Raw genomic sequence first — 15,444 nt, 5'->3', positions numbered from 1 at the left:
AGCTCTTACTGTCAGGAAGTTCTTCCTAATGTTTAGGTGGAATCTTCTTTCTTGTAGTTGGGAACCATTGCTCCGTGTCCGCTTCTCTGGAGCAGCAGAAAACAACCTTTCTCCCTCCTCTATATGACATCCTTTTATATATTTGAACATGGCTATCATATCACCCCTTAACCTCCTCTTCTCCAGGCTAAACATGCCCAGCTCCCTTAGCCGTTCTTCATAAGGCATCGTTTCCAGGCCTTTGACCATTTTGGTTGCCCTCCTCTGGACACGTTCCAGTTTGTCAGTGTCCTTCTTGAAGTGTGGTGCCCAGAACTGGACACAGTACTCCAGGTGAGGTCTGACCAAAGCAGAATACAGTGGCACTATTACTTCCCTTGATCTAGATGCAATACTCCTATTGATGCAGCCCAGAATTGCATTGGCTTTTTTAGCTGCCGCATCACACTGTTGGCTCATGTCAAGTTTGTGGTCAACCAAGACTCCTAGATCCTTTTCACATGTACTGCTCTCAAGCCAGGTGTCACCCATCTTGTATTTGTGCCTCTCATTTATTTTTTTTGCCCAAGTGCAATACTTTACATTTCTCCCTATTAAAATTCATCTTGTTTGTTTTGGCCCAGTTCTCTAATCTGTCAAGGTCGTTTTGAAGTGTGATCCTGTCCTCTGGGGTGTTAGCCACCCCTCCCAGTTTGGTGTCATCTGCAAATTTGATCAGGATGCCCTTGAGTCCATCATCCAAGTCATTGATAAAGATGTTGAATAAGACCGGGCCCAAGACAGAACCCTGTGGCACCCCACTAGTCACTCTTCTCCAGGATGAAGAGGAACCATTGATGAGCACCCTTTGGGTTCGGTCAGTCAGCCAGTTACAAATCCACTGAGTGGTAGCAGTATTCAGTTTAATTAGTTCTACAAAAAGTGGTATGACTGTATTCAGTTTAATTAGTTCAACAAAATGGAAGAACTTGATCCACTGATACCAGCTTTTCAAACTGGTGGTAATTTACACTTCCAGCACCTCCCTGCCACTCTGCTGCATCTTAGCACACCCCCCACCCAGGCCATCCCATTGCCCCCCCCCTCCAAGAAGCACTACCACCTACTCTGAGAACCACTGGTTGATCAGCTCAGCTTCTGCCTGGTTCTAGTAGAGAAGCCATCAAGCTTTTCTTGGACTGCTTGGACTTCCATCATGCTGCAATTTGCACCCTGCACTTTTGAGCGTGTAGAGTACACATGCTTTGGACCAAAGCATCCAAGTCAGGCTATTATTCTATGAAGTGCTCTGTGACACAAAGACTCATCCACTCTCTCATATGATGTTAATATATGAGAGTGTGCTGGAAGTGAAATAGTTAAACAGGTTACCCTATCAGAACCCGGGGGGGGGGGAGTGGAGTCAGAGGGACGATAAAACCAGCTCTGGGAGGAGTTTGTTGGGAGTTGGGTGGTTGGTTGGAGTGGGAGTGAATTGGGATAGAGTCTGTGGGTAGGTTGAGTGAGTGTAGCGAAATAAGTTGAGTCAGGAACAGTTAGGAGCTAGGAAGATGAGTAAATATCTGAGAGGTGGTTTAGTGAGTGAGAGCAGGTAGCGGAAGTTATAGGTCTGGTTAGGCACCCCATGAATGTAATGGACTGATACCGTTTATGAAACCACACACTTGTTAAACTGCAATAAATAAACAGAAGTTTATCTTCCAATTTAACCCTGACTGGACTCAGTATTGTCCCAGGTAGGGCCTGGGTGGTGGCAGCGAGAAATCAAGTGGTGGCACAGGGATCAATAGACGGTGAAATATCCGGGGACCCTGTGTGATCGCTACAGAAAAGTCCTCCGCCTGGGGATTATCATTCTCTTCTCCAGAATGGAGTGAGTCAGTATTTTCACTAATTAATTAAATAAGAAAATTTTACTCTCAACACTGTTCCTCCTGGCTTGGCTTTTCAAGTCTCTGGTCCCCAAAGTATAGCTTTAGGTTTTTGCCTCTAACCTTTCAAGCTTACCGTATTTTTCGCTCTATAAGATGCACCAGACCACAAGACGCACCTAGTTTTTGGAGGAGGAAAACAAGAAAAAATAATATTCTGAATCTCAGAAGCCAGAACAGCAGGAGGGATCGCTGCACAGTGAAAGCAGCAATCCCTCTTGCTGTTCTGGCTTCTGGGATAGCTGCGCAGCCTGCATTCACTCCGTAAGACGCACACACATTTCCCCTTACTTTTTAGGAGGGAAAAAGTGAGTCTTATAGAGCAAAAAATACAGGACTTCCACCGACCCTGAGCCTAAGCCTCTGCCAGACAGTCTTTTCATATCTCTTGCTCTTATTGTTATCTGGGCCTCACTGGGCAATCTGGGGTTTATCCCCAGTCCCACCCTCTGCACCACAAAGACTCACCCTCTTCCCGTCCAACGTGTACAGCTTCTTCACCGTGAACTGCATGATCTCCGAAATCTCGTCCAAGAGAGTCTTGAAGCTCCTCGCGTTCCTGCGGTTGAGGATTATCGGCCGCCTGGTGCCCACATCCCCATTCTTAACCAGAGTGACTTTCTTGGGTATCCGCGGACTCTGCTGGGCGAAAGCGGCCGGGTTGTCTTCACGCTTGATGTCTTGGGCTGCCCTCCGCAACGCGCTGGCCGGCTGGCCGACCTTCTGAGGAGCTGCTCTCCGGCCGGCCGGACCAATACTGATGGGCGTGACGTATTTCTTATCGGAGCACAGGTAACACCCTCCGTCCTCCAGCTGGTCCAGGGTGCTGATGCAGTGTATCCCTCGTGGCGTCGTGATGGTCCTCACCCCGAAAGGCAGGGGGACCCTGTGGGAGAGGTCGTCCATTAGGGCGTTGAAACTCTTGAAGCTGCGCTGGTTGATGGCCATCTTGACTCCTCCAAACTGAGGGTCCCCGCTCTTGTAAAATGTTATCTTCTTGGCAGGGGCGACCTGGGTGAAGGCATTGGTCCGAGCCACAGGGGGAAGGGGCTGTTCATAGTTGTAGGGGCTGGAGGCGGAGAGGGGGTCAGGGGGCTCCTGCGTCATCCTGGCGAACGTTTAGAGGTAACTGCAAGGTGAGAACAAGAGGTGTCTATGAATCGTATAATAATAATAATAATAATAATAATAATAATAATAATTTTTATTTTATTTTTAATTTATTGGATTTTCCACAATAATAACAAAAACCACAAAGCAGAATATCACACAAAAACAGAAAAAAGAAAAAAAGGGGGGAAGAAAGAAAAATACATCAATGAACAAAAGGGGAAAAAAAGAACAATAAACAGATAAACAATAACAACAAACTTAATTCTTTACAAATCCAACCTTTTAAACATCTTGGTTGACTTCCTCTAGTCCCTCCCTTCTGAGTTTCCTTGTAGTTGAAAGTAACAGCTTTCCAATATCATTATTGAACTAAAACAATTTCCAGTTATAGTCCATCTTATTCACATTTCTTAATATTCTAAATCCCATTTATTTAATTATAACTTAGTTTAATCCAAGGCCTATTTGTTTCTTTCAAGTAATTTCTAAGTTTTTTTAAAAATCAATTTTATTTATACCCTGCCCTCCCCAGCCAAGATCGGGCTCAGGGCGGCTAACACCAGGTATAAAAACAATTGATTAAAATACAACTTAAAAACAAGATTAAAATGCAACATTAAAATGCAGCCTCATTTCAGTAGAAACGCAAATCAAAAACTTTTGGGGGATGAGATGAAAACGTCAAGTCTTCACCAAGGCCAACTATCCAGACTGGTCCTACGTGGGCCAGAAAAAAACCAGGGAAGTCCCCAAGTAGGGGTTCCATCACAGAAGGAGAAAGGAAAAAGGAAAGAGGGGGAGGGGATCAAGTTGATTCCAAGCCAAAGGCCAGGTGGAACAACTCCGTCTTACAGGTCCTGCGGAAAGAAATCAGATCCTGCAGGGCCCTGGTCTCTTGTGACAGAGCATTCCACCAGACTGGAGCCAGTGTTGAAAAGGCCCTGGCCCTGATTGAGGCTAATCTGACTTCCTTAGGGCCCGGGACCTCTAGGGTGTTGCTATTTATGGACCTTAAGGTCCTCTGTGGGGCATACTGGGAGAGGCGGTCCTGTAGGTACCAGGGTCCTATGGTTTATATTTGCTAAAACACACGTATATATATACACACACACACTAGGGTCAATTAGTGCCAGGAGCGAGGCAGCAGTAAATCTCACTCTGCAAAGAGAAGTTAACTCTTTATTCACAAGAACACCATCTGCAAAGACCAGGCAGAGTGGCAGGCCTAATGAGAACAGCCGCTCATCCCCACTAGGTCTTGCCCCATAGATCAGTTGCAAAGACTGAAAGTTACCCCAAAACCATTTAAGTTCCCTTCTTTCCTGGGTCCCCCCCCCCAAGCAATCCGGGACTGTGCCTGCATGAAGCCAACCTCTCCTCTGCCCCTTTCACACCTCTACTGGTTCTGGGAGCTTGTTGCCGCAGGAGGGGAAGAAACCTGTGATTTTGTACCTGCCTGACTCCTTTCTGCATCTTGGCCTCCCTAATCCCCTGCTTTACCTTCTGCCTCTGATTCTGGACTACTCTCTGCCACAGACTCTCCCAGCTCACTAAGCCCTGTTTGCTCTCCAGCTTCCGACACCTTTTCTTCCCAGTCGTCTCCCTCTGACCACTCGTTGTCGTCCCACCACCACTCCCTGGACTCTGAGCCTCCTTCCCTTGGGGGTTCCCCATTTGGGTATGGAGTTAAGTGGCCTGGGGGAGTTCTTGGGCCCAGAGGAAGAGACATGGAGGGCCGTATTTGGCCCCTGAGATCCCCTCCACGCATGTCCTTATGCAACCAGTTACTCTCTTGCCACGTTAGGCAGAACACCTGCTCTAAGAGTTTCCAGAGTGGCCGTTTGACAACTCTCCCAGAGGAGGGCATCCCATTTTGAGGCTGCTATTTCTCCTCGCTCCTGCCTTGAACCCTGATATCTCACCATTGGCTTGATAGATCAAAGCAAAGCACTCTGCCATTCAATTTGGCAGCACTGTACATTTTTAAAGCGGCAAAGCGAAATTAATTTTCCCAAGCTGGAGAGTAACCTTGGTCTGATCCAGACCTTGCACTGCTGCTTTCCCGCCAGGAAGAACTGATCTCTACGGCTGAATTGGAGCAAGTGCGAATCAGGTTTTCTCCAGATTGACGTTTGATCTGATTTATTGCTAAAGGGTGGGGTTTCTAGTGGGTTTTCTAGAAGAGTGACTAGTGGGGTGCCACAGGGTTCTGTCTTGGGCCCGGTCTTATTCAACATCTTTATCAACGACTTGGATGATGGACTCAAGGGCATCCTGATCAAATTTGCAGATGACACCAAACTGGGAGGGGTGGCTAACACCCCAGAGGACAGGATCACACTTCAAAACGACCTTGACAGATTAGAGAACTGGGCCAAAACAAACAAGATGAATTTTAACAGGGAGAAATGTAAAGTATTGCACTTGGGCAAAAAAAATGAGAGGCACAAATACCAGATGGGTGACACCTGGCTTGAGAGCAGTACATGTGAAAAGGATCTAGGAGTCTTGGTTGACCACAAACTTGACATGAGCCAACAGTGTGACGCGGCAGCTAAAAAAGCCAATGCAATTCTGGGCTGCATCAATAGGAGTATAGCATCTAGATCAAGGGAAGTAATAGTGCCACTGTATTCTGCTCTGGTCAGACCTCACCTGGAGTACTGTGTCCAGTTCTGGGCACCACAGTTCAAGAAGGACACTGACAAAGTGGAACGTGTCCAGAGGAGGGCAACCAAAATGGTCAAAGGCCTGGAAACGATGCCTTATGAGGAACGGCTAAGGGAGCTGGGCATGTTTAGCCTGGAGAAGAGGAGGTTAAGGGGTGATATGATAGCCATGTTCAAATATATAAAAGGATGTCACATAGAGGAGGGAGAAAGGTTGTTTTCTGCTGCTCCAGAGAAGCGGACACGGAGCAATGGTTCCAAACTACAAGAAAGAAGATTCCACCTAAACATTAGGAAGAACTTCCTGACAGTGAGAGCTGTTTGACAGTGGAATTTGCTGCCAAGGAGTGTGGTGGAGTCTCCTTCTTTGGAGGTCTTTAAGCAGAGGCTTGACAACCATATGTCAGGAGTGCTCTGATGGTGTTTCCTGCTTGGCAGGGGGTTGGACTCGATGGCCCTTGTGGTCTCTTCCAACTCTATGATGCCATGATTCTATGATTCTGGGGGAGAGCAGTGGGGCGAAAGCAAAATCTTGGACCTGAGCTTTCCATCTGATCAGGTATGCTAATGATTTCTAATTCACCTTGCTCATTGTTTTGCTTTCTAATTAGGCCATTAACTTGATGGTTTGGTCCCTATCGACAGTCGAAGAAGACTTGAGCTGAGTCGACCGTTAAGCATACAACAGATCAATGTATTATGGTCCATGTTAATGCATTTACAGTCAGCATACATTTTAAATTAAGTAAATGGTTGTGCTTTACTTCAACCAAGCATGGGTCAGGTTAGGGCAGGGACCTGAACTGGAGCCTAATTTCCCATTTCTAGATTTTTCAAAATTTGTTTATTCTTTCTTGTTTAACCAGGTTTATATACTGCTTAATCAACGGAAACCTCTACAGTGGTACCTTGGGTAAAGAACTTAATTCGTTCCGGAGGTCCGTTCTTAACCTGAAACTGTTCTTAACCTGAAGCTCCAGTTTAGCTAATGGGGCCTCCTGCTGCCGCTGCACCACTGCTGCGCGATTTCTGTTCTCATCCTGAAGCAAAGTTCTTAACCCGAGGTACTATTTCTGGGTTAGCGGAGTCTGTAACCTGAAGCGTATGTAACCTGAAGCGTATGTAACCTGAGGTACCACTGTACTCAGTTTTTCATAAAACAATATAAACTATTCATATATAAAAAAAATAAACGCTACAAGCAAGTAGGCATAAAAATACGAAAAATATTGATAAAACCAGCAGTTTAAAAACAAGAATGCACAATAGTGTGGCATGACTGGTTAGGCTTTCTGAAACAAGAACGTTTTTAGCAGTTGGTGAAAACAATACAGTGCAGGTGTGTGCCTAGTATCAATTGGCAGGGAGTTCCACAGAGTAGGGGCTGCCAAGCTAAAGAATCAATTTCTTGCAAGAGTGGCTCTGTCTTCACTGTGCATTTAAAGCAGCACTGTGTCACTTTATTTAAAGCCACGACTATTAATAGCTTTCCCAAAAGGAATCCAGGGAAATGTAGTTTTTTAAGGGTGCTGGGACTTGTTAGGAGACTCCTCATATTCCCTGCTCAGGGCCACAATTCCCAGAGTGGTTTATCCATTATTATTATTATTATTATTATTATTATTATTATTATTATTATTATTACTCCGCCCATCTGGCTAGGTTGGTCCAGCCACTCTGGGAGGCTTCCAACATATATAAAAACATAACATAATAAAACATTACACATTAAAAAACTGCCTTCAGGTGTCTTCTAAAGGTTACATAGTTACTCCTTAACATCTGATGGGTGGGCGTTCCACAAGGTGGGTGCCACTACCGAGAAGGCCCTCTGCCTGGTTCCCTCTTCCCAGGAAACTTCCAGCATGTGGTTAGGATGGGGCTAAGGGGTTTTGTCAAAGCCTTCTTGGAAAATAGAGGAGCTTGGGAGAAGAATATGAAGAGAGGGGGCTCGAGGAAATAAGAGATAAATCAAAAGGTGAAACATAAAAGCCTGAATGTTATCATTAAATCTGTGCTTCACGATTCAGGACTATGCCCTTCTGTGGTCCTCAGGCCACAGCCAGCATTAGTGTGTGGGGGTGTGTGTGTGTGTGTGTGTGGTGTGTGTGTGTGTGTGTGTGTGTGTGTGTGTGTGTGTGTCAGGCATTTACAGATCGCTGAGGATCGAAAGCACATGGCTTCCTGCCACCATCTTAGGAATTTCAGAATCTGCCTCACAGAAAGTCAGGTCCTTGCTCCAACCAGCCCAGAATTTTCTACACCAGAGGCTCTCAATATGCGACTGACAACCACCCAGAATAGGCACCAACTCTTAGGGACACCCTAAAATGTCTGAGGGCGGCCACCCCAGAAACACACAACTATCGTTCAGGTGATTGGTGGAAAAGGCTGCAGAACTGCCAGGAATAATATGTGCTTTTTCAGACGACAGAGATCACGGTTCGTTTTGACGGGTGCCAGATTACCGGATAGGCTAGCAACGCCCTAGCTGACAGCTTGGGGTTTTCAGTCCAAATCCAGTAATGGATGCTGAAACCGACCCGGGGCTAATGCTGAAAAAAGGGTTGTGTTCCTTTTCACAGAACTTTCCTTGCAAAAACAAGCATATCCATTGCACTAGAGAGCATGGATAGGTTCAAGGGCACTGCCTAGCCTTTTGGGTGCTCATAGAAAACCAGGAAGGAAGCCGTTTACAATAATAATTAAAAATGGTAAGCATAAAGCTGGTGGTCGACAAAAGAGGTTCAAAGACTCTCTCAAGCCAAATCTTTAAAAATCTACTATAAAAACCGACAACTGGGAAAAACTGGCCTGCGAGCGCTCCAGTTGGAGAACAGCCTTTACCAAAGGTGCCATGGGTTTTGAAGACGCTCAAACTCAGGACGCAAGGGAGAAACATGCTAAGAGGAAGGCACGCTTGGCAAACCCTCACCATGATCAACTCCCACCTGGAAACCAATGTCCCCACTGTGGAAGGATGTGTGGGTCCAGAATTGGCCTCCACAGTCACTTACGGACTCACTGTGAAAACCGCGCTCATGAAAGACAATCTTACTCAGCTACAAGTGATCACATAATAATACAGTGGTACCACAGGTTACATATGCTTCAGGTTACATATGCTTCAGGTTATAGACTCCGCTAACCCAGAAATAGTACCTCAGGTTAAGAACTTTGTTTCAGGATGAGAACAGAAATCGTGCTCCGGCGGTGCGGCAGCAGCAGGAGGCCCCATTAGCTAAAGTGGTGCTTCAGGTTAAGAACAGTTTCAGGTTAAGAACGGACCTCTGGAACGAATTAAGTACTTAACCCGAGGTACCACTGTAATAATAATAATAATAATAATAAATAAAAAATCGTGCCCCAGCCACTCTGAGCGGCTTCCAGCATATACAGAAACATAATAAAACACCAAACATTGAAAACTTCCCTATTCAGATGTCTTCTAAAGGTTGCATAGTTAACTTATCTCCTTGACATCTGATGGGAGGGCGTTCCACAGGGTGGGTGCCACTACCGAGAAGGCCCTCTGCCTGGTTCCCACAGGTATCCCTCTCCCCCAGAACCAAGATGGGTTGGTTCATCAGGAGACCCTTTGTACCTCACAACTATGTGTGTGTTTGGGGGTGGGTCAGATAAGGTGTGGGTGGGATAACGGGAGGAAAAGCCATGTCAAGGATTCTGGGATTTGGGGGTGGGTGACGTAACAGGGGCCACAACTCAAATGCAAGACAGGTAGGCAGGTATACAACTCTGGATCACAAGCAGGGCAAATATACGTGCCTGTACTTACACGAGTTGGCTTCATGCTGGTTTTTTTGGGTGGTCCGCAGTGCCTTGTTCCTTTCCGCTGCCCACTGAAGGGACCAGCCGTTAAGTAAAATGTCGGCAGGCCCTTACGCAAGGTTGGGCTTCAAAGCCAGGGGCACGGGCAGCTGCTCTGCACTGCCGCTCGCCCTGCCCTCGAAATAACTGAGCATGCAGCTCCCAGGGTTAATCGGGACATTGCTGCTAACATTAGACAGCAAAGCCATGTAATCGCTTCGGGGAGGTATTCAAAGCCACCTTCAACTTTGGAAGCAGCTGATACTGCTGGTGCGCTCTCTCTCTCTCTCTCTCTCTCTCTCTCTCTCTCTCTCTCTCACACACACACACACACACACACACACACACACACACACCTTGCTCTGGTGCAGAATCAAAGAATCATAGAATTGCAGAGTTGGAAGGGACCTCCAGGGGTCATCCAGTCCAACCCCCTGCCACAGCTAAAGCATCCTTGACTTAATTGGCGCAAATGGCAATTTGGGTTTCCCCCAGATTGCTGTTTGTTCTGGATTATCACAAAAGAGTGGGTTTTTCCCTTGGAAAGGAGCAGGGCAAGGGGGAAACTGCTCCCCCTTTCTAAGCCCAAAGTTCCACTCCGTTATCCATTTTTTAGGCGAGGCCAAGGCCAAAGAAGAAACTGCTTATTTTAAGTCCACAGCTTCTGAGCGTCCTTAAAGGAAATGGCAGTCACGAGGGCCAGATTTAACACATTAAAATGACGGGTTTGTCCAATTATTATTATTATTATTTATACCCCGCCCATCTGGCTCCTGTTTAACATAGGAAAATATTTCAAATTCCCTCCACTTGGGGCAGGGAAAGAATCAAGATTCTTAAGAGTCGTATTCAATTGGTTTATTCCTCCTCTCTCCCAATACTGCTTTTCTTTTGTTATGAGTTTTTTAGATTGTACAAATAAATGATGAAGATGATTATCATGGTAAGCCTGAAATTTGCAATTTACTCTGGGAGATTTTTTTGCCTTAAAAACTGCCAATGAAGGAAAGGGAGTCTGTTCCACGGTTGAACAGTCTTACTGCCGGAAAGTCTTTCCTGATTTCAGTCATAGAGTTGGAAGGGACACCCAGAGTCATCTAGTCCAGCCCGCCCACAATGCAGGAATCTTTTAGTGAGACAATGATGTGTGGTTGGAAGGAGAAGACTAGGAAGAGGTAACAGTGTTTAGTGAGCAGGGAGAGTCTGTGGCGGAATCAGAGGCAGAAGCTAAAGCAGGAAAGTGGGAGGAAGGAGGCCAAGAATCATAGAATCGTAGAGTTGGAAGGGACCCAAGGGTCATCTAGTCCAACCCCCTGCAATGCAGGAATCTCAGCTGAAGCATCCATGACAGATGACCATCCAACCTCTGTTTGAAAACCACGAAGAAAGGAGAGTCAGGCAGAGGTGAGTCAGGCTGGGGATGAGTCAAGGGTGTCTTCCTCTCCTGCTGCAACAAGCTCACCTGCCCTGTTTCCCAGAACCAGAAGAGGGCTGAAATGAGTGGAGCAGTGACCAGCTGCATGCAGGCGCAGTCTCTGCTTGGGAAACGCCTTCGAGAGGAGGAGACTTAGACGGCTGTGGGGAGGTAGGGACTTTCTTGTCTTGGCAACTGATTTCATGCAGTAAGAGCCATGGGAAGTAGGCTGCTGTGCTCATAAAGACCTGAAGTCTGTGAAGTCTGTGAAGATCATGTTTTTGCTAATAAAGAGTTACCGTATTTTTTGCTCTATAAGACTCACTTTTTCCCTCCTAAAATGTAAGGGGAAATGTGTGTGTGTCTTATGGAGCGAATGCAGGCTGCGCAGCTATCCCAGAAGCCAGAACAGCCTCCAGCTGTTCTGGCTTCTGAGATTCAGAATAATTTTTTTTCTTGTTTTCCTCCTCTAAAAACTAGGTGCGTCTAATGGTCTGGTGCGTCTTATAGAGCGAAAAAATACGGCAACTCCAACTTTCAACGGAGCGATTGACAGTCGTACCTTGGATCTCGAATGCATTGGCTCCCTAACAAATCGGCTCCCGAACGATCGAAACCTGGAAGTGAGTGTTCTGGGTTTTGAATGATTTTTGGAAGCCGAATGTCCGATGGGGCTTCCGCGGCATCTGATTGGCTGCAGGAGCTTCCTGCAGCCAACCGGAAACCACACTTTGGTTTTCCAATGTTTTGGAAGTCAGACTTCCGGAACGGATTCCGTTTGACTTCCAAGGTACGACTGTACTGCCGGCTCGCTTTTTGACATTATACTAGTTCCTATACACAGTGGCCCACTCTATCGTCCAACCAGGCAAGGAAAAGACATTATCTGTGTTTGAGGGAACAGTCCAGCCAGGCCTGGATGACTGCATTCAGCCCCCAATTTGATTGATTAGATTTCTTTTCCGCCTTTAATTCAAATGATTCCCAAAGCGGCTTACAAACAATAAATAGCAATGGTATGATAGCTCATAATAAGAGAGCATCACAAATACAGCACAAATCATACGGAATAATTAACATATTGTAAGAGAAACCATTGCAATCTACGAAACACTGTTAATGAAGCAGCAACTAAAAAATAACAATTAAAGCAAAAATCATATTATACAGTGGTACCTAAGGTTAAAAACTTAATTTGTTCTGGAGGCCCGTTCTTAACCTGAAACTGTTCTTAACCTGAGGTACCACTTTAGCTAATGGGGCCTCCTGCTGCCTCCATGCCGCCGCTGCGAGGTTTCTGTTCTCATCCTGAAGCAAAGTTCTTAACCCGAGGTACTATTTCTGGGTTAGTGGAGTCTGTAACCCAAAGCGTTTGTAACCTGAGGTACCACTGTACGATTCTTACGTTCTTTCAGGTTACATCCCGCGGCGATCTGGAAGTACCAGAAAGGGTTACTTCTGGATTTCGCCGCTTGTGCATCTGCAGAAGCGCAAAATGATGTCATGTGCATGCGCAGAAGCGCCAAATCGCAACCCGCGCATGTGCAGATGTGCCGCTGCAGGTTGCTCTTTCTTCATGTTGCCCAGGGGCAAAAAGTAGGTCGTGCTTTTTTTTTTCTAGAAAGAGGGAAGTGGGTGTTGAAACAAAGCCGCTGAGCAGCTGATAGGCAAGGGATCGGGAGACAGATAAGGGACTCTAGAGATAAAGAAGGCTGCCTGGTAGGGGGAGGTAAAAGCACATGGGTCCTCAGGATTTTTGCATTGGGTCACCCCAACTTCACAATAGGATCACATAGCATGTCCATGGCTACAGCCTGCACCAAAATACACACACATCCACTGTTTTGTGGAGCCGCAATGGTGCAAAAACACGGTTACAAAGCACGGATCCACATGGATCCTCAGGATTTTTGCATTGGGCTACCCCAAACTCACCATCAAATCACATACCCACAAAAATCATACTTGCACTGTTTTGTTCAGAATATATATATTTTTTATTGTTTTCCCCCTCTAAAAAGTAGGTGCATCTTATGGTCAGGCGCATCTTATGTAATGAAAAATACGGTAAGCCAGTGTGGTGTAGTGGTTAAGAGCGGTGGTCTCGTAATCTGGGGAACCGGGTTCGCTTCCCCGCTCCTCCACCTGCAGCTGCTGGGTGGCCTTGGGCTAGTCACACTTCTTTGAAGTCTCTCAGCCCCACTCACCTCACAGAGTGTTTGTTGTGGGGGAGGAAGGGAAAGGAGAATGTTAGCCGCTTTGAGACTCCTTAAAGGGAGTGAAAGGCGGGATATCAAGTCCAAACTCTTCTTCTTCTTCTTCTATAGATATTTAATAAAACAACATATAAATGATGTGGTTTTATGCCAAATCTTTGGAAATCTTTGAAATGGGGGGGGGGGGTGAGGGGGATTCGATCCAGTCTGGATTTAAAGGCAATCTTACTAAAGTGCCAATTTCCAAAGCAATCAATGAACCAAAACACAGCCATCCTTTAAAATGTGTACTTACATGAATTTTGCAGCAGGGTTATCCAGCCAAGCAAGGTGTCCAGAATCCATAGGTATTTATAGCCCACTTGGATGAAGGTTTTGAGGGGATGCTCATCAAATTTTCAGGTGGCACCAAACTGGGAGGGGTAGCCAATAACGCTGAAATAAAATCGGGATTCAAGATGACCTTAACACATTCGAGAACTGGGCTGAAACTAACAGAATGAATTTGAGTAGTGACAACTGTAAAGTTCTGCACATAGCCAGGAATAACTAGATGGGGACAGGAAAAAAAAATCCTTCCAGTAGCACCTTAGAGACCAACTAAGTTTGTTATTGTTATGAGCTTTCGTGTGCATGCACACTTCTTCACATATGAAGATGTATCTATTCTTCAGAGATGCATCTGAAGAAGTGTGCTTGTTATGTACTGAGTTGAATAGGATTCAGAATGCAGCAGTCTGATTGGTCCACAGGAGCCACCCAATCCAGCTCCAGGTGGAAGTGAATCCGCAACCTGATTGGCTTACAGGAGAATCCCAGAATTAGCCAATCACGTGTGAATGGAAATTGCGCACTGGAGGCAGGCGCGCAGCGGGAGGCCCCATTAGCGAAAGCACACCTCAGGATGAGAACAGTTTCAGCTTAAGAACAGACTTCCGGTGACTGGGAGCTGCCGCCGAGACCCTATAACACCGGTCTTGAAAGACCTACATTGGCTCCCAGTACGTTTCCAAGCACAATTCAAAGTGTTGACCTTTAAAGCCCTAAACGGCCTCGGCCCAGTATATCTGAAGGAGCGTTTCCACCCCCATCATTCTGCCTGGACGCCGCAGTCCAGCGCCGAGGGCCTTCTGGCGGTTTCCTCCCTGCAAGAAGCAAAGTTAAAGGGAACCAGGCAGAGGGCCTTCTCGGTGGTGGCACCCACCCTGTGGAAGGCTTCCCGTCAGATGTCAAGGAAATAAACAACTGTCTGACTTTTAGAAGACATCTCAAGGCAGCCCTGTTTAAGGAAGCTTTTAATGTTTAATAGGTTATTGTATTTTAATATTCTGTTGGAAGCTGCCCAGAGTGGATGGGGAAACCCAGCCAAATGGGCATGGTATAAATAATAAATAATAATAATAGTAATAATAATAATAATAATAATAATAATAAAGTTCATAACCAGAGGTACCACTGTAGTTCAGCCAACAAACACAACAAAACGTGACTACCACTGGGCGCCACACCGTGGAGGCCAGCACTTACCGTGGGGCCTGTAGTGTGCCCGAGCCACGCGTCTCTCCTGGGAGTGATGTGGTGGCTTGCGCGGCAGCAGGCTCTGAGCTGCCTGAAATGGCAGCGTCAGGCTTGCGTCTGCCCACCGCCTCTCCCTCAGCCGTCCTACAGCTGAGGGGGACGCGGTGGAGAGGCTCCACACAGCGCGCCCTGCCCCTATGGGTGGCTCATAACCAGAGGTACCACTGCTAGCAGCACATATGAAAAGGATCTAGAGGTCTTAGTACAGGGTCAGGTTTAAGGTGCTGGTTTTGACCTTTAAAGCCCTGTGTGGCCTAGGACCCACGTACCTACAGGACCGCCTCTCCTGGTATGCCCCACGGAGGACCTTAAGGTCCACAAATAACAACACTCTGGAGGTCCTGAGCCTCAAGGAGGTTATACTGGTCTCAACTAGGGCCAGGGCCTTTTCAGTACTGGCCCCAACATGAGGAAATGCTTTGTCACAAGAAACTATGGCCCTGCAGGACTTGACATCTTTCCACAGGGCCTGCAAGACAGAGCTGTTCTGCCTGGCCTTAGGTTTGGACTCAGTCTGACCCTTATGTTTCCCTCCCCTTATGGTCTTGATTTATCAGCTATTTTAAAATGAGGCTGCATTTTAAATTGCATTTTAACCTGTATTTTAAAATGGTCCCCCCCCTCTTTTTCCCCTATTATGTTTTTACTGTGATGTTATTGGTGTTAGCTGCCCTGAGCCCGGCTCTGGCTGGGGA

At 46.5% G+C, this 15,444-nt stretch overlaps 2 protein-coding genes across 7 annotated transcripts in view; one reads left to right on the top strand and one right to left on the bottom strand.

Annotated features, from left to right (window-relative positions):
• RP1L1 (RP1 like 1) overlaps window positions 1-13,699 on the bottom strand; it is a 31,607-nt gene extending 17,908 nt beyond the window's left edge. The window contains exons 1-2 of the mRNA XM_081855117.1: window positions 13,467-13,699; window positions 2,400-3,060 (exon numbers count right to left, since the gene is read on the bottom strand). Of these exons, the coding sequence (XP_081711243.1) occupies window positions 2,400-3,038 (639 nt within the window). The 5' untranslated portion in view covers window positions 3,039-3,060; window positions 13,467-13,699. The remainder of the gene's footprint in view (window positions 1-2,399; window positions 3,061-13,466) is intronic.
• The window catches only part of LOC309337929 (uncharacterized protein C8orf74 homolog), an 82,549-nt gene continuing 69,685 nt past the window's right edge, over window positions 2,581-15,444 (top strand). For 2 of the 6 annotated variants that reach the window (XM_081854965.1, XM_081854962.1), the window contains exons 1-2: window positions 2,581-2,723; window positions 11,020-11,126. The gene's annotated coding sequence lies outside the window, so the exon portion shown is untranslated. The remainder of the gene's footprint in view (window positions 2,724-11,019; window positions 11,127-15,444) is intronic. The other 4 variants (XM_081854963.1, XM_081854960.1, XM_081854964.1 and 1 more) reach the window with 2 other exon arrangements.

Source organism: Podarcis erhardii (assembly GCF_964252035.2).
Source record: "Podarcis erhardii genome assembly, chromosome: 3".
NCBI lineage: Eukaryota > Metazoa > Chordata > Lepidosauria > Squamata > Lacertidae > Podarcis > Podarcis erhardii.
This window is presented reverse-complemented; position numbering and strand designations above follow the sequence as displayed.